Genomic DNA, 24,943 nt, shown 5'->3' with positions numbered 1-24,943 from the left:
GCTCAGTGCCCTTCAAAATAAACGCGTGGCAGTATTTTATTTGTCTTTTTTAAGCGTCAGGTGATTTTTAAGATGACTTTTAAGATGACTGATTGTTTAAGCAAGGTGCAAGAATATTACAAGAAAACGCGTGAATATTTAATGATGTGATAAAATTAAGTGTGAAGGAATCAAGAGTCTGCTTTTGTTTCAGCTACAAATACCTACACTTTTTATTTTCTTTCTTTCATAAATGTGTGATTTTATCATGGGTAAATTTCATTTAAAATATTTAATTTATGTATAATTTATTCGCATTTATTTTGTTATTATTTATTTTTGTTAATATTATTTTTATTTTACCTTTTTTGGTCCGGCAGGTGCTTGACTTTAAAGTCTAATTTCAACAAATAACGACATTTTCTTTCTCTTAAATCGCCGGTTTATTATCCGCCACCCCCTCTCTTTCTTCTTTCCGTGATCAGTTATGATGGCCACGCGCAGAAAAACACGCAACTCAACCTTTAGAACCCCCAACACTTTCGGTTTAAATATAACTGAGAACTAAATCTTCACGAGGATTTTTTTTATTGCGTGACGACGTGACGACGTATGCTTGTTTGCTTCAGTAGGAAGTCAAAAATTGCTGGAGTTTATATTTGTACAGTTTAAATGTGGGGTGTCAAACAAGGGGATAGATCCGGCCCTTCTAAAGGTCCAGCCTGGCCCACTGGATGTCTTTACAATAAGCTTGGAGTTCTTGATGTGCTGATGGCAGGATTGTTAAACAGAAGGGAACTGTAGATATGTTTGAATGCTGTTTTTTCTTAATTAACACTGTCCATGTAAAGCCTGTCTGTCTTGTGAGCTGCAGATGGTGACATCCTTGTAATGACAGCAGACTAAAGTGAGAGTGGAAAAAAAAATGGTGAAATTATATATGTTTTTCTTGCCATGTTTCATGTTATTCATCATCTGATGGTCATTAAATGAGAAAAATGAGCAGATTTTTAATGGTTTTAGCTGTTTTTAAATGTTACTCTTCCAAAATGTATCCTTCGCATTTCAAAAAAAATTAGTCATGTATTTGTGTCTTGATGCATGCTCAGTCATCCAGGTAGGTAAACCCCAAAAGGTTGATTATGTTCATCTGAATGTAGCGTTTTCAATGGGAGAAACGTTTCATCACTCATCCGAGTGACTTCTGCAGTCTCAGCTGACTGCAGGAACTGACCTCACAGCCCACTGTTCGTCAGTGGTGCTAGTTGTGCTGTTTTCTCCATTTATGGATAATGTCTCTCAACGTGGTTCACTGCAGTCCCAAAGCTTTAAAATGGCTCTTAACCGGTTCCAGACTGATAGATGTCACTGACTGCTTCTCACACGTTCATAGGTTTCTTTAGATGGTGGGATGATGTGCTGCTTTTTGAAAGGAGCAATTACTTTTTCGCAGAGGGCCAAGTAGACTTTTTATGCCATTAAATCAAATCTTAATTTCCAAACTGCATTTTGAATTAATTTGGGTACTTATTTATTATTTAATATCAAAATTTATTGGATGATCCACAACATTTATGCCCATATGCAAAAAGAAATTAGGAAGGGAGCAAATACATTTTCACTGCACTGCCTGTCACCCTGTGAAAACTTTGGCAGCATCACGAAACTCTTTTTTATTTATTTTAACTACAAAAATCATCCTTATTCAATATAATTTTCTCCCCTGATGAACTTCACCCCACCTGGAGTGGCCTGTATTAAATTTAAATTCAACATGAATTGAAAACCAGGATCATAGAAGTCATCTAAATAAGTGGAATGACAGGGAATGAAATTTAAAAGTAGCAATGATGCTCCTATAGGTTGATATCCGAATATCAGCAAATAGGAAAACATTAACTGCTGGCAGCGGCTGATGTTGACTAATGTGTTTGTAATGAATATTTCACTGTATATTCGGCACAACTGGAGAATAAATACCACAATTTTTTCTCAGTTTTGTATTATTATTATTATTATGATCATTTTAAATATCTCTGCTTAAAAGCTTGTATTCCATTAGTAAAGTTAGATCATTAAGTCAGTACTGAAACACATAATAAAGGACACAGAATTAATATGTATCATTTTAAAAGTTAATGTTATTAATTTGTTGTTGTTGTTGTTGTTGTTTTTACCTAAAATATAATTATTAATTTACAAAAACTACGTACTATGATGATGAACTTTTCCTTCATTTTTTTCTCTCCCATGTCCCTTGCGGGGCTCCGTAACGTACTATGTAATAATCAGGCGAGCTAATTTGATTTTTCTTTGCTTTATCTCTGTCGAGTAGAAAGCAGCAGTAGCAGAAATAGACATGACCACTGGGTGTCGCCAAAGACTTCCGCGGTCCGCTTGACGTTTCCTTTTTCTAACAGCGAAGAACTCCCAACTTCCGGCTTCGGAGCGCCCTTTCGTTGTATTTTGTCCTGAAATTTGGTTGCGAAGGCAACAAAAAAGCTGCCATAATCGCTCAAGTCGAAGCCCCACGGCCGAGAGGTGGATTCGCTGTGATGTTTTGATGTTTACCGACCGAGCGATGTCTGTGGTGTTTGACGGGAGCCCGCTGAAAGCGATGCAGAGCTCACACACTCACACACCGCAGACTGCCCTGAGGTGAGTGGCAGATATGACACAAGAAGTGCATCCGCAAGATTAAGTCCCACAGCACACGTCTCCTGCTCGGGGTTAACTGTATGAAGAGCAGTGGGGCATACATTTATATTTCTGTGCATGATTAAAGTTAGTGCTTTAATCCTAGAGTGCATGCTTTCACCTTAAAGAAGACAAAACACAGTAAACACCTAAATTTGATTTGATCACTTTGATTAGTTTAAAGTCGTATCAAGCTTATGTTTTTACTTATCAGTGAAATAACAAAATATTTTTCATTACGAATACTTTCTGTGCGAGGTTAAAAAAAAAGATTACTTCACTGGATCAAAATTAATCTGCTGCTTTTCTAGTAATAGTTAAGTGTTTTTTCCTTGATGTGACAACAGTTCTTTGGCTGTCTTTTCTTTTAAATGACTAATCAATTAATTAATTGATGAAATAATTATCAGAAGAGTTATGATCAATATAACCTCAACAAGGGCTCAGATTGGGCCATATAAGCTTGAATGGTTCACATATAGTTAAAATGGGACCACAGTCTAAAGTATGTTGGATGGCACGTGACTGATACTTGGCCAACTAATGTTGTTAACGCTGTAAACCTGGACACTTCTTGGTTTCATTATATTTATTAAATTCTACTTTTAGGACAAAGAGAATACTAACAAATTAAAGATAGAAATTATTGTTATTTTGATCATCACATGATCAATATTATTTTAAACATTTAAAAAAAATCCAGATTTAGAATCTCGATTTTTAATCTAGAGCTCATAAAATAACAAGTGAATGCCTACAAAAGCCCAAACTGACGACCATCAACTAATAGTTTTGTTTGACTTGAACATAATTTGTTCATAATGTTATAAAACAAAGAACAGCAGGACATACTGGCATTTCTTCAGTGTTGTCATTGGTCAGTTCTCCACACGTAGTTGAGCTTAAATCAAAAGCCCAAGCTTCTACATTTTAATAATAACACCAAACAGTTACTTGCTAGCTTTGCCACTTGTAGTTCTTATATATGTTGTGGAAGGAAGTTTTGTCACAGGATGTCACTTTTGGTTCTGTAAGGCCTTAATGGGTGTTGTTCACAACTTCTTCATATATTCACACAGAATATGTTAGCAGTGATGTATTCTTAGATCATTATGGCCGTCCTTATCATTTTTAGCTTGTTGGTGAGACACCACTCACTTTCCTCATGTCTACTTTCTCCTTCTCTAGTACCCAGGAACTGTCTCAGGAGATCAAGTCCTTCATCAGTGGCGTTGACACCGTTCAGGGCCGGAAGCTTAGCGTCCGAGAACATGCTCGATGCGCTGTGCGCCTGCTGCGCTCAGTCCCGGCCTGTCGTGGGGCGGTCTTGGAGCATCTGCGAGGCGTGTACGATGAGCATGTGTCCGCCTTCCTGCACAACCTAGAGACGGAGAGTAATGCCAGCACTGGGGTCAGCTCCAACCTGGAGGACATTATACAGGTGTGACTACAAAAATACACCATCATAAAATAAATATGCACATATTGAAGCTAAAAAAGATTTTTAAAGGTAAATTTGTTTTATTATTTCTTTTGTCTGTAGGAGATTCACGCCGTGCTGTCAGAGTTCATCCGTCTCAACCCCCGAGCCTGGGCCCCTCTAGTGTCCACCTGGGCTGTGGATTTACTGGGCCAGCTGAGCAGCAAGCATGCTGGGCGCCGTGTCGCCCCCCACTCCTCCAGCCTCAACGAGCTGCTTCAGCTCTGGATGTCTTGTGCTGCCACTCGATCTCTCATGGAAGCCTACTCTCAGTGTCTGGCTGCAATGCTGGCCTGGTGCCCCGATGCCTGTGTCGATGCTCTTTTGGACACTTCAGTTCAGCACTCCCCTCATTTTGACTGGGTGGTGGCTCACATTGGGTCTGCCTTCCCCGGTACCATCATCAGCCGAGTGATGGCATGTGGACTGAAGGACTTCTGCTCTCATGGTGCTAAGGACCAAGGGCTGCTTGTAATGGGAGTGGATAAAGGCAGCAGAGTGCCAAAGATCGGCTCAGTGGTGGGAATCCTTGGACACCTCGCCGCTCACCACTCCGACAGCATCCGGAAAGAGCTGCTGAGGATGTTCCAGGAGAGTCTCAATCCGTCGAGCCCTCTATCTCCAACCTCATCTTCAACATCCTGGGAAAGCTCCCCTCAGCTTCGTCGTGCTGCGGTGCCGTTTCTCCTGCAGCTGGCAGCAATGTCCCCAAACCTTTTTGGTCCTGTGTCTGCAGAGCTCGTCGAGTTGTTGCGCCCCCCTGTTCTGCTCCAGCTACAGGCCGTGCTGCAGGGCCTCCCCAGAGAGGAACTGGATAACATGCTGGGCCTGGTTGTGCATCTCATTAGCCAGAGCCCTTCGGGAGGGGCCCGGGTACTCAGATTTCTGGCAGACACTGCGACCCCAGCTTCAGTCATTATCTCAGGCCCAACTCCCTCACCTCACGAAGGAGTCCGAGAAGGTTGCGACCGCCTCCTGCAGATGCTGCTCCTGCATCTCCACAAGTTAGTATTCAACCGCACTGATGGAGTTGAGGTCAACCCCCATCACTCTGCTTCCTCACAGCCCCAGAGGGTCATCCCGTTCTTGGAGGAGCTGCAGTCTCACATTGGTCAGCTGTGTGCTGAGACGCTGCGACTGGAGAGGAAGCGTCATCTCTGGCTGCACCAGCTGCTATGTCTGCTCTCAGTTTATGGGGGTCCCAGCACAGCAACTGAGGCCCTCTGCCAGCTGCTCACTCAGGCCCGCAATCCAGAGGAGTTGGCTCTGGCCTGGCAGCTCCACACCACGCTCTCCTCTTGCATGGCAGGCCTCATTCCTGCTGCCATTGCACGTAGCGTGGCGCAGATCCACACGCACACTCTGGGGCCTCGGCAGCTTAGGCAGCTGCTGCTCAACCTGGCTGCAGCCATCCAGAGTCAGGACGAGGAGAGAAGAGGAGCAACAGGTGCTCAGTCCTCCATGGTGGTCCAGGTGGGCTCGGCGGTCTCAGGACACCTCCATGATTTCTGCCCACTTCTTCTCCACGGTGACCCAGCTGTATCTCACGCTGCAGTACGCCTCCTGTCCTGCAGCCCGCTCCCTCGCACCTGCTCCCCAGCACAGCTGCTCCAACTCTCTCGCGCTGCCGTCACTCATTTCTTCCAGGCTCTGCGAAGGAGAGGAGGAGGAGGGAAGGCAGGGAGAGATGGAGGGCAGGCAGGTGAAGCAGTGAACTGCTCCGTTCTTCTACTGTCCCGTTTTGCCGCATACTCTCCTCTTACGCTCAAATCAGTGCTTCAGCAGCTGGTTGAAGGAGCGCTACATAAAGGCAACACTGACCTATTTGGAGGGCAGATCGCAGACATGTCTGGCGCCCCTGTGCCTTCCCCATCTGTGTCGCCTGATGTTGGAGCCTCTTTGCTGGACGTCAACTGTCGGTTTGGTACCACCGTTAATTTTTCAAGTAGTGTGTGGTCTGTGTTTCACGCAGGTGTGATTGGCAAGGGACTAAAGGCTCGCACCATCATACAGCTGCCTGATCCATCCTTAGTCATACAGGTGAGTGTTTAAAGATTGCAGAGCAGTTAAAACTATAAATAGACTAAGGAAGTGGGGTTTTTTTATGTATTTTTACTGTAAGTTGTGCATAAAAATTATTCGTCCATGTGACTCCTATGAAATGTTCAAACAGAGGAAATAAATCTGTAATAATGTGCATGTTTTCGTCCTCTTTTCTCTGTAGAACATTCAGATTCTGCTGGCAGTTATTGTCAAGTGTTGCAGCTCCTCCGGTCTGAACGGCTCACGATCACCGTCTGACCCCGATGAGCCGCCACCCATCAACGCGGAGGCAGCCAAGGTTGTTGCAGTCACAATAGTGGAAAACGTCTGTCCCGACGTGGCCAATAGCGAGTTATCCTGGCCCCCAGAAGAGCACGCCCGCACCACAGTGGAGAGAGACATCCACATTCGGCGCTGCTTTGAGGCCCACCCTGTGCTCTTCCCTCTGCTTCAGGTCGTTGCGGCTGGACGACCGGCTCTCTGCTACTGCTCAGCGGTGCTCCGAGGCCTCCTGGCCACTCTGTTGGCCCACTGGGAGGCATCTCGCGAGGCATCATCCACAGACTCCCCATGGCACCTCCAGGCTTCCTGCCTCTTGGTGTCCTGCATGGGAGAAGGCCAGCTCCTGCCACCCGTCCTGGCCAACGTCCACGAAGCTTTCCCTCACCTGACTCCCTTCGAGGTGAGGCTGCTGCTGCTGGCTGTGTGGGAGTACGTAAGGGGGAATGGGCCCATGCCCCAGAAGTTTGTCTTCAGCTCGGAGAAGGGCATGTTCTGCAGAGATTTCTCACGGGACGGCGACGTAGCAAGATACGTGGCGCCGATCCACAGCGTGCTACATAAAAACATTGACAGACTGGGGCACCTGTGCTGGCGATTCCAGCTCTGAGGAGTGACGGGGAATAAATAGACTGTAAAATGGAGGGATTACTGTGTTACGGTCCAAGAGCGGACCCCAGAGTTTCAGTCACTGTAGTTCACTACCATATCAGTAGAGGCTTGTGCGCGTGCATACCTTTTTGTACCGTTTTTAGACTTGATACATTTCTAACTGGTGAGAAACACAAATGGCACATGTGTACATAGTGTGCATACAGAATCTGGGATGTAATGTGTTTTAATGTGTCATTTTGGTTCCAAAAATACATTAACTGCTAAATCATTTACAGACTGTTTTGTATAATTTTCACATTGTTTGTGTTCTATAATGGAAACACAACTTTGCTTTCTTGTTGTGTACATGACCTCTTCTTTCAGCTACTTTTCAAAAAATAAACCTTTTGTTCCAGAATTTGACTTAACTTGAGGGTTCCTCGTTGTTGTGATCGTCAGAAAGTTGTATTATTAACAGTTTACAGGCTCTTTTTGTGTTTGAGCTTCGCTAATTTTGATTAAATGTTAAAACAAAAAAAATAACTTGCAAAGAAAGGTTAAGACACTCTAAATAAGGTAAAACAAAAAGACGATTATCAAATCATCAATCCTGGACTTTACAATAGTCTTAAAGTTGTCTTTGAATAACTTTGATTCTACAATTTACAGATAATCTGTATTTCACAAAAAAGAAAAGGTGGATGAAGTGGAGGTAGTCAGTGGAAGCTAGCCATAATATATATGTGTGTGTGTGTGAATGGGAGGGAGACAGGTGGAGTGATCAAGGTGGATGAGTTTAAACACCTGGGCTAAACCATCCAAAGCAATGGGCAGTGCACAAGAGAAGAAAAGACAGATTTGTGGCAGAAGGATGACAGAAAGAGTGAAAGGGAAAGTTTACAAGATGGTAGTGAGATCGCAAAAAAGACAGAGGAGGTGGAGCTGGAGGTGGTAGATGATAAGATTTCCATGAGGGGTGATCAGGATGGACAAAATTAGAAGTGAGTAGATCAGAGGAACAGCTCTATGGAGATTAAAAGGGTGAGATAGTTTGTCGCAGGGGGAATGTATTGAGCAAAGGAAGTTAAAGATAGAGACCATAGTGAAGGTTCATGGATGTAGGGAAGGATTACATGCTGAGGATGGAGGCTGATAATCTGTGGCGATCCCGAAAGGGAGCAGCCGATAGAAGAAAAACCGGACCACTGACATGAGGTCCAGAGGGGAAAACACGCCTAAATCATGGACGAGCATTGATCTTTAAGGCGATTACGTCCATTTGTGTTCCGTGTGTGTGTGTGTATACATCTGCCGATCGTTATGATTTATAGCACGGCTGTAGTACAGTTGCACGCATCGGATTGGCTGGAAATGAATCCGGTGGGACAAAGACTCCCATTTGTGCACTTCACTGACTGGAGCCTGGCGATGACGTGTCCGTGCCTGAGAGGATACATTCATACGTTCATCCTCTCTTTACAGCCAGAAAAATAACATAAAGATTAAAAAACATACTCTTTACAGTGTTAACCGCCACATATTGACCTGCTATTTGAAAAACACGCGTAAATATTAGCGCAGTTGCTGAGTATCCTATTTCTTAACGATCTTTGTTGCGGAGTGATTGGGGGCGGAGTCAAGAGGCCGCATAATCAAGATGGCCACCTTCACTGCAAGGTAGGACAAAGCAGTTCCGTTGTTTCATCGCCAATTTATTCTTTTTTTCGAAATATTATCAGTGCGCGGGAGGACAGAGTTTATCATCGTAGTTGCACATCGTATAAGCGTGAAAGCAAACTCACTGTTTCGGGGTTTAACTGCCGCAAAGTCGGAAAATTAATGCGGGAAAAATTCGATATCCCCCTCAATTGAATTGAATTGGATTAGCGACTTGACAGGCTGGCTCTTAGTAAGGTTAGCACCTTATCTTGATCCGGATTGCTTAACGATAACACTGCTGTCAGACAACGGGTGCATTAGTGCGTGTGTAAAAATGTAGACGTTTATTTAATGTTAAATTAAAAATTCTTAGCGGTTTCCTGTTGTATTTTTTCCGTCTTGAGCACTCTCTAGCTATCCCGCTTAGCTGATTGCGTTAGCTTTTACTGCCTCTTTTCCTTGTCGGCAGTCTGAACACATCCCCTCATCGGGATTTTTACAGTAGGGCTGGGAATGAGTCTTTAATTGCAGGACCAGCGTCTGAGGTGAGGACAATGGGGTGCTTCTTGTTAATATGCGCACCGTGTGCTGGGTGAGGAAATGGGTAATTGTATAGCTGCCTGTCACATCGTTTTAGCACCATAGAGACCAAAGTCCGTCTGTGTGTGCTGTCTGTTACCCAACTCCTGTACTGTAGTTTGGTTAGCTCTGCCAGGCGTTGCATCCAAATGTGATTGCACGCTGAAGCTAATGTTCTTGTCTTTGCTTCCCATTACAGGATGGCGCCTCTCTTGGTAGTCGGGCTGGCTTTGTGCCTCAGCGGGACTTGGGCTGTGGACAAAGGCAATTTCAAGACCTGTGAGCAGAGTGCTTTCTGCAAGTGAGTTCCCAAAAGACAAACTGCTCATGAATAAAGCGGCACATAATTGCAGAGGTTTATAACTGGTGTCGGCTCTTGGTTTGAAATGTTAAACAGGCGTCAGCGAGCTTTGAAGCCTGGAGAGTCTCCTTATCGAGCCCTGCTGGAGACCATGGAGCTGACCAACACCAGACTCACCCTGCAGCTCATCAATGACAACAACAAGGTAGATTACAGAAAGGGGACAACAAACATTTGCACAATCTGTAAAATATGATTTCTCTATATTTCTTTTTTACTTGTTTTTATTGCTTTTATCTTTATTTATCGCATTAATAACTGAATTATTAGGCTAACAAATCACTTTTCCCTTGTTTTTATGTTTTTGAACTATCAGCTGAAATAAAAAATGTAAATCCCATTTTCCAGGGTAACCTCTTTGTTATGTGAAATCATAGTGACCCATTGCTAAACCCAGTGTTTTCCTGTGCTGTGTTTGTAGAAAATGAGGCACCTGCCTTTGCTTCTCACTGTTCTCATTCTCACTTTGTGCTTGTGTCGCAGGTGCGTCTGTTGCTCGAGCTCTACCGCCTCCAGGGAAACATAACGAGGGTGAAGATTAACGAGCTTAAGCCTCTGAAACCTCGCTATGAAGTCCCAGACGTGCTCATCAGGGAGCCTACCACAGAGCCGTGAGTGTCCTGTGAGGGTTTCATGGGTGGGTGGAGGTTTTGATGTTGGGAGTCAAGCCGAAAACACAAGAACAGGAGGGATACTTATTTCAAAGGATCTTTAAATAGGCAGAGCAACAGAAAATATTTCATGATAACATCAGCTTTTTTAAAGGTTAGGTAAAGTGAGGGTGTGAATTCTGAAATTTCTACTTTGACAAAGATCCGTTAATAAAAGGGATGCCTCTTTTATTAAGGCAACACACACTCAGATGTCACTTAGGAATTATAAGATGAAGAATCTCTCAGATTTTCCTTGTTAAATGAAAGAAAACCCATCATATGGTTCATGGCTTCTCTGCACCTCCTGACTGTGAAGGTGTCAGGTGAGTGAGAACTGAAACTTTGAATAGAAATTCTTCCAGTAAAACAAAAACTTGTAACTGTTTCAGATAATTTCTTCTCTGTCTTACAGCTTATATAAGTATGAAGTTATGATTAATGAGATGATAATAAAAACTATTCAATTTAAGTTCCTGACCTTGCATTTCTTCATCAAAACTAAATCCTCACTTCACATTTCGCTCTCTCTCTTTTTCCTTTCAGCCTGTCTGTCTTGTCTCAGGACGAGAATGGTGTGGTGCTGTCCCTGGGGGTGGAGTCTCAGAGAGTCATTATTAGCGCCCGGCCCTTCCGACTGGACATCATGGAAGGAAGCGACGTGCTGATGTCTCTGAACTCACGCGGCCTGCTGGCCTTTGAGCACCTGAGGATGCGCAAGGACACGTGAGAAACCCACGCATGCACACACATTTACAAATGCCAGCCCTCTCTTTGAATCCACGTCGTCACTCCGTGGATGATTTCTGTTTTTGTTCCCATGATATGGTTTGTTTTTTTGAGTATTGTCTCTGACTCGTTGTTCTGTCCTCTTCTCCCCTATCATCCTAGTTTCTCCTATAAAGTAACTAGCACAGTGGCTAGCGTGTGGGATAATATCAAGAGGGTATTCTCTAGGTAAAGACCCTTAAGATTTGTGTGTATTCTGTCCCATGTGCTAATGCTGCCAGTAGTGACATAAAATTTAGGCCCACACATCATATCAACTGCTGTATTTACCCTCAAATAAATGTGATGGAGAGAGAGGGTGTGGGTGAGTGTGTGCATGGTGTTGTTTGATTTTTATTTAGATTAAGGGATCATTCCAGCCCTTCCTCTTAGCATAGCTGTGATAGACCGTCTTTACAATGACCATCAGAAGACCCAGAGAGATTATCTGGCAGTGTCTGCTTTAGGCCTTTTAGTTACTGTCTGCGTAAATCAATGTTTTGTCAGATCAACGTTTGATTAACTGTACTCCTTTAGTATTGCTCTAGCAGCTCGTCTGATAAATTCATCTAACACCGCAACTGCATGACTGACTGGATTTCTCAATCTGTTCTTTTGAATGAATGATTCAGATTTTCACTCTTGCTTAATTTATGGTCAGAGCTAAGTGCAGAAATAATGTTAAGGTCCAGATAAGTGCTATGATGTGGCATTACACACACACCAGGGTTTCCCACAAACTTATTTTAGATCTACCAGAGATTATGTTGCTGCCATACATAGTATAAAAGAGAGGGATAGTATGATGTTTTATAAATCACTGAGATGCTGTTAGGGCTGTTCGATATAACGATATATATTGGATGACGATATTAAAAACGTCTATCGTTTCATTTTACGCTATTGTTTGTTTCGTGGTGTCGCAAAATAAACTGTTTACGGCAATATTTTTTTCACCGTTTTGATGGTCACTGTAGTGGCTATATTAATTTCTTAAAATTCTCTCTTTCTCTTATATTTAATATAACCACACTACGGACGGACAAGCGCCTGTTTTTATGCGTTGTCGTTAGCAACAACGACGGTAACAGCATCGCCTTTCCGCTTGTTTATGTTCCACATAAACCTTTCACAATAAAGCTCAAGATCCTGTTGAGACTTTTCAAAATAAACTGAATCACGTGAAGGAGCAGATTATTTACGGGTGAGAATGAAAAAAGAGACGTCAGGTGCTAAAAAATAAAGCTTAGACTCAAATGTTAGAACAGGCTTTTCCCCGCAGCACGCCGTGTAATAAATACTCACAAAGAAAACGGCGGCTGTTACAACTTATGTCTAAAAATGTATAGTTTCATGCATCGGTTAAAACACTCGACTCCAGCTACATGAGGCGCAGCTGGAAACACTTCACGCAAGTCGAGCTGCCCGAGATTCACAGAATTTACAGAAAATGTTACATTTTTGTGATTTTTTTTTTTTTTTTTTTTTTTTTTTTTTTTAATATATCGTTATCGGGACGATAGAATTCTTATATCGGGATATGAGATTTTGGTCATATCGCACAGCCCTAGATGCTGTCACCATCTTGGTGTTTTGAAACCAGATTTGGTTAGAGAGAGGTGGATGATTGTGGATTGAGGGTAACCCTCCTTCCTGACACTTAGCGTGACCAAAATGTAAGCAATTGTCTGTAGACTTCAACAGAACTTGAGGTGTTTCTGCAGCCACAGGTTGCAGCGCTTAATGGTGGTCTAGCAAGTTCCAGGTTCACCAGTTGCTACACTGAGCCCATCTAGGCTGCAGAGCATAATAATGACTAACATCACCAAATAGAGTCCAAGACAATGGAGTTACGTTTATCTGCATATAAAATATGTATACGTTAATGTAAGATCATGCATAAACTCACAAACACCCCCTAACTTCTCCTGCCACAAAGTCAGTGGGAGACAGTGCATGTAGTCTGTGTCCTGCCTCTTAGTTCTCAGGCATTACCTCAATTCCCAAACCCAACAGCAACATCTCTCTTTGTGGTTATATTTCAGTTTGTAGTTGTGCGTGTTCTTGGTGTAAGAACTGACATTGGAGCTATTTTAACCAGCAATACAGTGCTTGCTGTCTGCATTAACAGGGTTTTAAGACAAGCTGTTGTTTACACTTATCCCTGGCATGTATATCACTGCAATTCATTTCAAAACTTTGTCGCAAATGTGTGAAGGGTCTTTTGGTGGCTTACTCTTGGTTACTTTCAGTTTATGCCTGATCCACTGGGTACAAGTCCTTTGGGTGTTACGTGCTACAGCCTCTGGAGCTCCTGTACTATAATGTGTAGCTTGAAATAGCCACAAGGCAGGGAGTTGCTCAGTCCCTTTTGTCATTACAGTAATTAATGGTAGATATGGTCAGATGTCAGTGTGGTGACAGCGGGGCAATCACCAACTTGTGTTTGTATGTCCCTTTCCTTGAATCATAGTTTAATTATCCCATATATTACCACCATCACAATATCATCAAGATGGCCTGACTTTGCCAAAGTAACACGCCTTTCTTTTTCCCCATACCCCTCCTCGCGTTTTTCTTTATGCCATGAGCAGTCAGGCAGACCCAGAGGCTGAGAAGAAGGAGGCGGCTGATCCAGCAAACCAAGCAGAGGTACTGCACAATAAAATCCACTCTCTTTCAGTCTTCCCCTCTTGATTTAAAACCACCATTTCACTGCTGCATCTCAGCTAGATCTGAGTAACGTGACTATTTCCCCTGTTTGGCTAACAGACAACAAAGGAAGAGGAAGAGAAAGTAGAAGACGGGATGTGGGAAGAAACATTTAAATCGCACACAGACAGCAAACCTAATGGTAAATCCTACTTGTGATTTCAGTATCGGTATCATAATGTCTGCATGTCAGTGTGTGTGTTCAACCCGAACACACACACTGACATGCAGACATGCCAGGTGGTGAAAAGGTGTTCTCTTTGACTGATGTTGGATGTGTTTGCTCCTCAGGTCCATCTGCTGTTAGTTTAGATTTCTCACTGCCAGGAGTCGAGCATGTTTATGGCATTCCAGAACATGCAGACACTCTCAGACTCAAAACAACAGAGTGAGTGCCACCAGCATTTTACATGTAGAATAGATTTCATTATGAAAAATGCACAGATGTTTTATGCATGCCTGTGTTTGTGTGTTCCAGTAATGGAGATCCGTATCGACTCTATAACCTGGATGTGTTCCAGTATGAACTGTATAACCCTATGGCCTTGTATGGGTCTGTCCCAGTGATGGTAGCCCACAGTGCCCAGCGAACTACAGGCATCTTCTGGCTTAATGCTGCAGAGACCTGGGTGGATATTAGCTCCAATACAGCTGGAAAGGTATGTGGGGGGGGGGTTGTCATTTCCTCCAAGAAGTCTTGATCTGGATTGTTACTTAAAGTGAATTTTGTTTTCGTTGTTTTTTTTTGTTTTAGCCATCAGTAATTATATCAAAAATATAAAAGCGTCTTTTGTCGTGCTGCTCTCTTTCCAGACTGTTTTTGGGAAAATGCTAGATTATGTTCAGGGCTCCAGTGAGACACCACAGACAGATGTGCGTTGGATCTCTGAAAGCGGCATCATTGACGTCTTCATTATGCTGGGACCAACTCCTAAAGACGTCTTCTCTCAGTACGCCTCTCTTACAGGTAGGAAGTGTCAATACTGCTGAGACTCTTGTGTAAAGTTGTATACACAAATACCACTAGCATTCATTTAATAGTCTTAATGTTTTAATGGTTCTTATCGAGGGCCTGTTGGGATTTCCTTGTTCGTTAGCAATTGCTTCTGGCCGGGAGCACAGGAGTGGTACCCTCGAGCTAAAACGTCTCGTTTCAGTTAGGCAGTAATCTACTGGGCTGTATGAAGGCCCAATACACGATAAAAAAATCTTATGTTGAACTCTGACTATTCAAGGATACAATCTATTTTGCTATTTTTATTTATTTTTTTAGCTTAAAATGAGCAGTCCAATTTATTCAGATTTGTTTTGATATCTCTTATTCATAAGAAATATTCCAGTCTCCTTAGTTGTAATAATGTTTATTAGATTCATTTTTTTTAGCCTAGGTAAGCAGCTGATTGTAATCTGCAGAGTATTAATTAATACTGAGACAGTTTTTCAGTGAACCCAATAATTATATTTGGTTCACAAATTCCCTCTATTTGAGATTGCTGGTAAATTTAAACAGAAGTGATTAAAATCAGTGGTGATTCATGAAAGCGTCTGCTCAAACGTATTGTATTTCAAGTCAAATTTTTATTAATCTTTTATATTATTGATCCACTGCCTAATGCCAGTAATAAAACTACCAAATTTGAATAACAGCTCTTGACTGGCCTCTTCCTTGTGGTTATCAGGCACTCAGTCTTTCCCTCCCCTGGCTTCCCTGGGATACCATCAGTGCCGCTGGAATTACAATGACCAGGAGGACGTGAAGTCGGTCGATGCCGGCTTTGACGAGCACGACATCCCCTATGACTTCATCTGGCTTGATATAGAGCACACCGATGGGAAGCGCTACTTCACCTGGGATCCGCACAAGTTTGCGACCCCGAAGGAGATGCTGCAGGGTCTCATGGACAAGAAGCGCAAGGTACAGATGGAAATATGACGATCACAGTGATATGATGCACAGTTTGATGGGTGTCTGGCCAGATCTTCACTTCACTTTTTTTTTTTTTTTTTTTTTTTTTACTCTTCTAGATGGTTGCTATTGTGGACCCCCACATTAAAGTAGACAGCAACTACAAGATCCATAATGAAATCCGCACTCTGGGTTTCTATGTCAAGAATAAAGATGGTGGCGACTATGAAGGCTGGTGCTGGCCTGGTAAGAGAGTGAGAACTCCACATCAGTATTTCTTTATCAAACATGAAATATTTCTCTAATATTTGTTCTCTTTGTTTTTCCTTGGGTTGGATGACATCTGTTAGGAAGTGCCAGTTATCCAGACTTCACTCGTGCAGACATGAGAGCCTGGTGGGCCAGCATGTTTGCCTACGATCAGTATGAGGTGAGCCTTGAAGACATGAAGTTGCTAATCTGCAACTAAAAGTTTACCTATTGAAGATACAGCGTGACTCCTGTGTAACTGATATATGATGCTTTTGTTACATTTTTGTTTTAGTAAACAAAATTTATTTAATATATTCTCACATGAAACTGAACCACCTGAGCTTTCCACAGTTGGCTTGTAACTGAATATTCATTCAAGCTTGAACTTTTTAGGAGCAAAAATAAATAAATAGATTTTCCATAAATTTGTTTAATCTCATCTCAAAATGAAATCTAATCTGTTCACTCTCCAGGGCACCATGGAGAACCTGTATACATGGAACGACATGAATGAGCCATCAGTCTTCAATGGGCCGGAGGTCACTATGCACAAGGATGCAATGCATGGATCCTGGGAGCATCGTGATATACACAACCTGTATGGTTTATATGTGGTGAGTGTATTTCACTGTGACCTTTCTCATTAATAATTTTTTTTTTAGAGAACCTATAGATTATTTGGAGTTTGTTACTTTGTTGGAGGACAGATAATCGTTGGCATCCTTTTATTACCTCTTACTGAAAATAAAACTCCTTTAAAAAGGAATAAGAGATCCTAAAGTTGTATTTGGTAACTTACTGTAAATGTTAGTCTGTTTTCCTCTTATTTATGGATCTCTTTATTATCGACAGCAAATGGCCACGGCGGAGGGTTTGATCCAGCGGTCAGGAGGAGTTGAACGACCATTTGTCCTGACCAGGGCCTTCTTCGCTGGGTCTCAGCGCATCGGTGAGCCATTTTCTTTCTTTACTTTCTTGCCTGCTCTAATGTAGACGTGGCATCACACGTCGAACAGCTGACGTTTACAGGATGCAGTCTTCTTTGTTTACATTTGGCGTTGGCTAGACCAAACACCACTTTAAGTTTGTTCAGACTGAGCCGTGAAAGGACCCTCGACTCTTGGACAGTAAAATTATCAATGCTCATAAAATTCAATTTACTTTTCATAACAAAAAGAATTGGGTGTTGCATTATCTTGTGTGTTAAGGTTTGTTTTTTGGCTCTTAGGTGCTGTGTGGACAGGAGATAATGCTGCTGAGTGGGACCACCTGAAAATATCCATCCCCATGTGTTTGAGTATGGGCCTGGTTGGAATCTCTTTCTGTGGAGGTGAGTGCAACCCTCCTAGGTTCTCTGGTCAGCTTACAATGGCCATCGTGTTCAGTTTCATTCTCAGCATCAAGAGCCAAATGCAACTCTTGATGCTGCTGCAAATTTTTTGTTTTGTTTTTTCCCCCCTTTGCCTCATTTAATGTTTTGCCCTCTGTCAGATAACTGTTCGAACCTGATTTAACTTAATTCTTAAGGCTGAAACGCTGCTCAGCTGCCACACTGGAGACTGAAATTACCACCATCATTACAGCTAGAGGTTTATAGTCCAGGCCCAGAGAAGTGATCAGAAGTCATCAAAGCTCTGAGCGTGGGACTTTCCAAACCTGGAGGCAGCATTTCTAGTTCTATCAGTCCTCAGATTTTCCTTTCCTTTTTATTTATAGTACTTACAAAGTCTTGATGTTTATGAAACCTCAAATGTGGAACAGAACAATGCTTTAAAAAACCCTTTATTTGCTACCTTTTAATATTTAGCTATACTGCAGCTTTCAAATAGGTGTGAGTGTGCAGCATCGAACTTGAACACAGCAGTAAAACAGGACTGAATTTTGAAAGGGGAAAATGCATTCATTCAGATCAGTTTTACGTAATTGTTTTGACTAATATACAAATCCCTCGGGTGTTTGGTAAGGTTGTCATGGAAATGGGCATGAGGCATTACCATGGTGAGCCCATATTCCCATGTTAAATCAGCTGCAGTCACATAAATATTGATTTGGTACAAAATCCGCTTTAAGAGTTGAGCTCTAAACACGGATTATTTCAAGAAGTTTGTGTCGTGCCGTTTTGCGTTGTCAACCGAGGCTATAATGTCCCTCTCTGTCTCACAGCTGACATCGGTGGCTTCTTCAAGTCTCCCAGCACTGAACTGCTTGTGCGTTGGTACCAGGCGGGTGCTTACCAGCCATTCTATAGAGCCCATGCCCATCTGGACACGCCCCGCCGCGAGCCCTGGCTGTTTGGTCCAGAAAACACTGCACTGATCCGTGAAGCCGTGCGCCAGCGCTACACCTTCCTGCCCTACTGGTACCAGCTGTTCTACCGCGCACATGTGACGGGAGAGCCCGTCATGAGGTGATGATTTTGGTTAACCTGTATGTATTGACTGTCTATCCACAGATAATTGTACTCTGAAGAGGCCTCATTTGAGCAAACGGCTGTTTAAAATTTATCTAATATGTCAACTAATTTTAAGGCAGTTATTTGATTGCTTTTAGAGTTTATAAATAAGAGTGATGCATAATACCACACGAAAAGACAGTGTATTCAGGTAGTTACTGCAATGTGCTGTAAGACAGAGGTGAATATTACTTTCCCAATCAAGAGAAATGGAATTTCAAATCGGGAAAGAAAAAAATCCTTTATTTGGGTTATATATCAGGTTATAAAAATATATTGCAGTGTGGCTGATTTGTGTAGTATATTGTGATGCAGATGCAAATATTGTGTTCATGTCTATTGCAGACCTCTGTGGGTGGAGTATCCTCAGGATCTGGCTACTTTTGCTCTGGAAGACGAGTACTTAATTGGTGAGACACATAACCAAATTTGAGGCCTTCAGTATTCATCAAGCATCCACAGTGATAACTGCAGTTTGTCATTGAAAGACTCCCCTGAGTGATCTGGGATTAAAAGCTACCCAAAGTAATCCTTTAACAGGTTCTTCTACAGAAACCTTGCTGAACTAAGGCTCCCTTATGTTCAAAAATGCAATGATCCTTAGTGGAAATTTATTTATGTCACCTTATTGCGCTTTCCTCTCATGCGACTCACCTGATGCATCAGTTGATTGTGTTGTCGTGATTAGGGCTGTTTGATATAACGATATGTATTGGATGACGATATAAAAACGTCTATCGTTTGTTTCGTGGTGTCGCAAAATAAACTGTTTACGGCAATATTTTTTCATCGTTTTGATGGACACTGTAGTTGCTATATTAATTTCTTAAAGTTCTCTCTTTCTCTTATATTTAATATAACCACACTACGGACGGACAAGCGCCTGTTTTTATGCGTTGTGGTTAGCAACAATGACGGTAAAACCATCGCGTGTCCGCTTGTTTATTGTAAAAGGTTTATGTGGAACATAAAGCTCAAGATCCAAAATAAACTGAATCACGTGAAAGAGCAGATTATTTACAGATGAGAAGTAAAAAAAGAGCCGCCAGGTGCTAAAAAATAAACCTTAGACTCAAACGTTAGAACAGGCTTTTCCCCGCAGCACGCCGTGTAATAAATACTCACAAAGAAAACGGCGGCCGTTACAACATATCTAAAAATGTATCGTTTCATGCATCGGTTAAAACACTCGACTCCAGCTACATGACGCGCAGCTGGAAACACTTCACGCAAGTCGAGCTGCCCGAGATTCACAGAATTTACAGAAAATGTTACATTTTTGCGATTTATATCGTTATCTGGACGATATAATTCTTATATCGGGATATGAGATTTTGGTCATATCGCACAGCCCTAGTCGTGATGTGTGATTTGAGTGTGGTGCTCTGTAAGTGATTTACCAAATGGCACTTTAAACCCACACTTAGGACTACATGCAACACAAGACTGTTCAACACCACATCAAATGACAGGAAGTGTAACAAGGTGACAGAGCTATGGTTGCACTGACACAAACAAATGGTTTGTCAGGTGAGCAGCTAACGGGGACAGTCTGATGCTCAGACCGGTCTTGTCACAGCTGAAGTTACAGTTCAAAGTTGGGGAGGAAAAAAGTCACAAGTCGACACGCATGTGAACATGATTTTGGCTAAAATATAACCTCCTATGTAGCTTCCCTCAGTTTGTTTCTTTCCAGCTGACAAACTTACTGCTTTAGGTCACTGTTTTCCCTTCTCTATAAATCATGTTTTGGAAGTACAGGTTGTGTAGTGGGGGTACACTATTATTTATGTTATAGAGTTATCTACAACTTGCTTCTGCTGCCATCAGGTGGCCAAAAATACCTGTTATCTCGGTTTAAATTGACTTCTAATGTTCAGACACTTGAATTAGAAAATCTGTGCAGCTGTGCCTGTCTGTGCGGTGGTGCTTCACTTTGTCAATATGACAAATGAGGATAAAACCCTGAATCCAGTTGTTCCAGTCAGGCAGGCATGTTTTGAAATGGTTGGCACTTCCCCTGACGTCATTTTAATTCTGCCTCAGGACGAGACTTGCTGGTGCACCCAGTTGTTGAGGAGGGAGCCAGAGGAGTCACTGCCTACCTGCCTGGCAAAGATGAGGTAAGAGGAAGAAACGGAGGCTTTTATTTTGACACACGTATCTTTGATCTTTTCAGACGGGCGTATCTTAATGTGTGTGAACATGTGTTATCAGGTCTGGTTCGATGTCCACACCTTCCAGAAACACAACGGAGCCCAAAACCTTTACATTCCCGTCACCATGAGCTCTGTAAGTGTCAAACTCTCAGCTTAACTTTTTTTTTTTTTTAAGCTCAATGTATTTTTTTATCACATTTCTCATTAGTAGCCTTGGTGTTTTGTTGTTAGATCCCGGTTTTCCAGCGCGGCGGTTCCATAATTCCCAGGAAGCTTAGAGTCCGCAGGTCCTCCACCTGCATGGAGCATGACCCCTACACTCTCTATGTGGCTCTTAATCTCCAGGTAACTGAACTGCACATCCTCTGTTGCTACAGTGCTAAGTAATGTTGAGATGTTAATGACAGGTTTTAACCATTTATTTAATGCATTATTTATTTTGATAGAGAACTGCAGATGGTGAGCTCTACATAGACGATGGCCATACCTTCAACTATGAAAAGAAGGAGTTCATCTACAGAAAGCTTACCTTTGCCAACAAAGTCCTCTCTTCTGTGTGAGTGACGGATATGTTATCAAAATTCTCTGAATAAAATATAAAAAAAACCATGATGTCACTATAGTTACACTTTTAATAGTCTCAGAAATGTTACATTATAAAATATAAACACAGTGAAACTGAAGAAACGTTTCCACATGCTGTGCCAATCTATTCATGGACAATTTCTTTAATCTTAAATCTGTTATTGCTATGTATTTAACTCTGTGCCTGCCTGATCCACAGTAACCTTGCTCCTGATGCCAAGTTTACTACCGATTCCTGGATTGAACGTATTATCGTACTGGGAGCCAGTAAACCCAGCAAAGTTACCCTTAAGACTGCTGGTAAGTGCTTGATATGAAATCATCTTCAGTTCGAATCTGCATGTTGAAGCTCCTTTCAAATGTTTTAAATGTAAGCATTTACTGGTAAACACTCATGGAATTAAAAACATTGTGATGTGTGCCATTAAAGTGGGATATAAGATAAAAAGGGATGTACTGGGTGAAATTTCATGCTCCAGATTTGTATCTTTATGCTAAAGTAGATTTGCATGAAACAGTTATAAATAGTCACTATTTAGCTTTTGATAGGCCTTGGATGCAGCTCCTCAATTTATCCAGTGCTTGAAGTAAGCCACCTTTCTCATGCCCCTCACAAATAGAAAGTTTGAACATGAGGTGGGTGGGGCTTCTCAATGACATGCAGATTCAGGACCAGGAAAAACTGTACAGACAACACTCTGAAGCCTGAGGATATTTGTTTATGCTACGACCGTGTTTAGTCTGAGCATCAACAACTGAAACGGGCAATGGATGACCAAAAATAAGGGAAAGGATCATGGATATTCACCATTTTCTACTCTTTGCTGATTTCCCCTTATTTAGTTTCATGCTGTTTAAGTTGTTTTCAAACTCTTATTCAGATGGGATGGCAGCTTTAGGATCTGAAAGATTTAAGATGTGAAAATTGGCAATCTGTTATGGATTTATGTGAAAAATATGCAGCTTCTAAACTTAAAATCCCCTGATGTTTGTTTTCTTACTTTTTTGTTTGTTTACAGATGGCCAAGAGAAGCAGCTGGAGTTCGATTTTGACGCCTCCATGTCTGTTCTGACAGTCCGTAAGCCCGGCATGAACGCAGGGGCCGACTGGACCGTGACATTTCAGTAATCATGAAAGAGGAGGAAGCAGGAGGGGGGAAAATGACTGATTTGAACCGAAAGTGAGCAGAGGGAGAGAGAGGGAAATAGAAAAAAGGCACTAATACCCATAACTAACTAAAACAGAGTAAGATAGGCAACATGGTGGGGGGAAAAAAGGATACACAAGACACTGATTACACGCACACAGAGATTCATGTATACCTGTTAGTCGATCTGAGCCACTTTACTTCTCAGCCATTTCCCTTGTGTTCACACTCTAATAGGTAACAGAGAGAGTTCAGGGTTATTGCTAGATGAACAATTATGTTTTGTCACATTGCTCGATCTGTTTGATTCATGTCATTGTTAGGAATCTTTGGGGTAAGACAGAAACTTTTTTTGTTTTGTTTTTTCGTCCACTTCATTTTCCATCCAGTTTGCCTCAGAAAAAAACCCCCAAACCAATCCACTGTTTTCCATTTAAAATAAAGGTTCACATTCAAAGCCTCCATCTGCTGCTGATCCTCATTGAAAACTCTTTTCATTCCTCTTTTAAGAAAAGCACTTAAATTGACTTAGATTCAGGCTGTCTTTGTTTGTTCCCTGTATTGCAGAATTTGTGCACATGGTTAATCAACCGGCACCAATCTGGTTACTTACCTGCTGCTCAGTGAGGGGATTTGCAGCTGTTGTTTAGAACAAAGTTGGCAATGGGAATCACTTCAGGGGACTGAACCACTGACAATTTGTGGCTCATTCTGTTGATGTGCTTTCATTGTTTTCATTTTTTTGTTTTCCTGCATTGTTCAAGAGATTTTCCTTAAATGCACTTAAAGAAGAATGAGAACTGAAATGATTCTGTGGAGGTGGGTTATGCTCCACCTAGTCAAATGATCTGACCTTTTTGTTGTAGTTTTGTTCTAGGAAGGTTGTGTTTTTGTTTTTTTTGCTTGATTGCTTTTATGATCACAACCATACGCTTAGTTGCATTTTTGTTGGTGATGAACTGGTGGAAATGGAAGTGAAGGATCGGACTTCAGCTCTCAAAGTTGTCAGATGTACTGTAAAAAGATGAGACCAAGTGAAAATAAAATTGATCAAATGTAAACCTATTGCCTTCTATGAGTCAGTAATTCATAAATGTTTCTTTATATGCGCCTGGTCCTGTTTCATATTCTGAGTGGAGTATCACTTCTAAAGCAGCCAACTGGATATGGTGGTATGCATTATATTAAACCTACACCGACTAGATTCTTTAATAGGTGCGCATATTCAACTGTTAATGCAAGTGTCTAATCTACTAATCACATGGCAGGAACTCCTTACATTTAGGGATGTAGACATGGTAAAGATGGGCTGTAGAGTAGAGCATCAGAATGGCACTAAAAGCTGATAGAGAAGAAACAGTAATCTAATAACTGCTTATTACAATCAACCATGTTAACGCTAATTATCAAGTATCTTACTTGCTATTTGACAGTGGAAAGAGGTCAGGGGGCTCTCATCTCTTTTTGGCTGCCTAAAACATTGAACCTTGAAGCAGAAGAACATGTATGGCTGTGTTCAGAAAAATGGTAGTTACTGGAATCAGGGCTGGACTGGGACAAAAAATCAGCCCGGGCATTTTGACTAGAGACCGGCCCACCAGGTATTATAGGAAAAACCATAAAGCCTTTGAATGAAAACAAATGTCGTTGTGACAGTGATGTACACTGTCTTGTTGGTACATGTGTATCAATCTAATAAACTTAAACCTACATCATCCTCCCTATGGTATTCTAAACAGTACTTAGCCGAAACCCAAAGACTGCTTGGTTGAGTTAACTTCCTGAACTATCTACAACATATGGTGGAAACCTGAAATTAAGACAGAGAAGACTAGAGGTGAGACATGACCATTACTGAATATAAAAAATAAATGACAGATTTAGTGATATTTTCATAAACTATTTATTTACCACATCAATAAACATGGCAGGGCAAAATATTTTTTCTAACATGGCAACCTTTTAAAAGTGAAAGGAGACAGAAAGACAGGTGAGAAAGAATAAAACTTAACTGACTTTTTGATGGCATTTTACACAAAGTACTAGTACAGTATCTAGAAAATGTAGGAAAATACTGGCATCATGTACAGTACTTTCTTCTGAAGAAATTATCTTGGGACCCTGAAAAAAACTTACTATGTACAATAATGGATTTCTATAAATTTGACATCAGATGAAAACTTTGGTTGTAAGATTCAGATAATTATTTGTTAAAAGCTAGAAATTTTAAATGAGAATAAGAAAGAAAAGTATTTCTTTGTGCCCCCCTTTCCCTGTTAATGCCCTATCGGCCCCCTGGCAAAACTTTGCTAGACCCGCCCCTGCACAGTTACCAGCTGTCAGCTACACAGAAAGGATCCTGGTGTAAGTTGTCTCTCAGAAACAGTTCATAGCTTTCCTTCAACCCATTCATGTCACCTAAAAGGTAAACCTGTTTCTCCATCACCTGTTCAGCTCTGATGATTCAGTAAGGACATCTCCTGGTTTCATCTTCATGTTTCCCTCTCACCAGATAACCAAACCGATATCATGACCAGCAGCTTAAACATCAGCTGATACTAGAAAGTAATATTAAATAAATTCTAACAACAGCTTATCAAGTTTAAAGGCGCTTCTGCTGTTTAACGAGACCTCCGCTAG

General features: G+C 41.8%; 2 protein-coding genes across 7 annotated transcripts; both read left to right on the top strand.

Annotated features, from left to right (window-relative positions):
* The first annotated feature begins 2,260 nt into the window (after positions 1-2,260).
* ints5 (integrator complex subunit 5) lies at positions 2,261-7,495 on the top strand. The gene is made up of 4 exons (XM_082556607.1): positions 2,261-2,637; positions 3,865-4,117; positions 4,220-6,196; positions 6,381-7,495. The coding sequence occupies exons 1-4, from the start codon at positions 2,543-2,545 to the stop codon at positions 7,086-7,088; spliced, it is 3,033 nt and encodes a 1,010-aa protein (XP_082412733.1). The 5' UTR covers positions 2,261-2,542; the 3' UTR covers positions 7,089-7,495.
* Positions 7,496-8,005: 510 nt separating this feature from the next.
* Positions 8,006-23,364, top strand: ganabb (glucosidase II alpha subunit b). 6 transcript variants are annotated; one of them, XM_082554933.1, is made up of 26 exons: positions 8,759-8,986; positions 9,201-9,276; positions 9,510-9,611; positions 9,708-9,816; positions 10,155-10,282; positions 10,868-11,047; positions 11,213-11,278; positions 13,684-13,741; positions 13,862-13,943; positions 14,093-14,189; positions 14,280-14,460; positions 14,615-14,768; positions 15,481-15,716; positions 15,827-15,953; positions 16,058-16,137; positions 16,433-16,573; positions 16,812-16,908; positions 17,188-17,289; positions 18,123-18,366; positions 18,757-18,821; positions 20,458-20,534; positions 20,629-20,703; positions 20,802-20,915; positions 21,017-21,126; positions 21,355-21,455; positions 22,175-23,364. In XM_082554933.1, the coding sequence occupies exons 3-26, from the start codon at positions 9,511-9,513 to the stop codon at positions 22,282-22,284; spliced, it is 2,835 nt and encodes a 944-aa protein (XP_082411059.1). In that variant the 5' UTR covers positions 8,759-8,986; positions 9,201-9,276; position 9,510; the 3' UTR covers positions 22,285-23,364. The 6 variants fall into 6 exon arrangements, with proteins under 6 accessions (XP_082411061.1, XP_082411057.1, XP_082411062.1 ...); XM_082554935.1 differs by lacking the exons at positions 8,759-8,986; positions 9,201-9,276 and adding an exon at positions 8,006-8,073; XM_082554931.1 differs by lacking the exons at positions 8,759-8,986; positions 9,201-9,276 and adding an exon at positions 8,489-8,749.
* The last annotated feature ends 1,579 nt before the right edge of the window (positions 23,365-24,943 follow it).

The sequence above is a fragment of the Aulonocara stuartgranti genome (genome assembly GCF_965226115.1).
Source record: "Aulonocara stuartgranti genome assembly, chromosome: 2".
Classification (NCBI taxonomy): Eukaryota; Metazoa; Chordata; class Actinopteri; order Cichliformes; family Cichlidae; genus Aulonocara; species Aulonocara stuartgranti.
Note: the sequence above shows the minus strand (reverse complement) of the source record. Positions and strands in the feature narration are given on the sequence as shown.

Coding starts and splice junctions, on each gene's coding strand:
- ints5 (XM_082556607.1), top strand. CDS start 2,543: ATGTTTACCGACCGAGCGATGTCTGTGGTGTTTGACGGGAGCCCGCTG. Junction 2,638..3,864: donor ACACCGCAGACTGCCCTGAG/GTGAGTGGCAGA, acceptor CTCCTTCTCTAG/TACCCAGGAACTGTCTCAGG. Junction 6,197..6,380: donor ATCCATCCTTAGTCATACAG/GTGAGTGTTTAA, acceptor TTTTCTCTGTAG/AACATTCAGATTCTGCTGGC.
- ganabb (XM_082554931.1), top strand. CDS start 8,730: ATGGCCACCTTCACTGCAAG. Junction 11,048..11,212: donor CTGAGGATGCGCAAGGACAC/GTGAGAAACCCA, acceptor CTATCATCCTAG/TTTCTCCTATAAAGTAACTA. Junction 15,954..16,057: donor TGAAGGCTGGTGCTGGCCTG/GTAAGAGAGTGA, acceptor GACATCTGTTAG/GAAGTGCCAGTTATCCAGAC.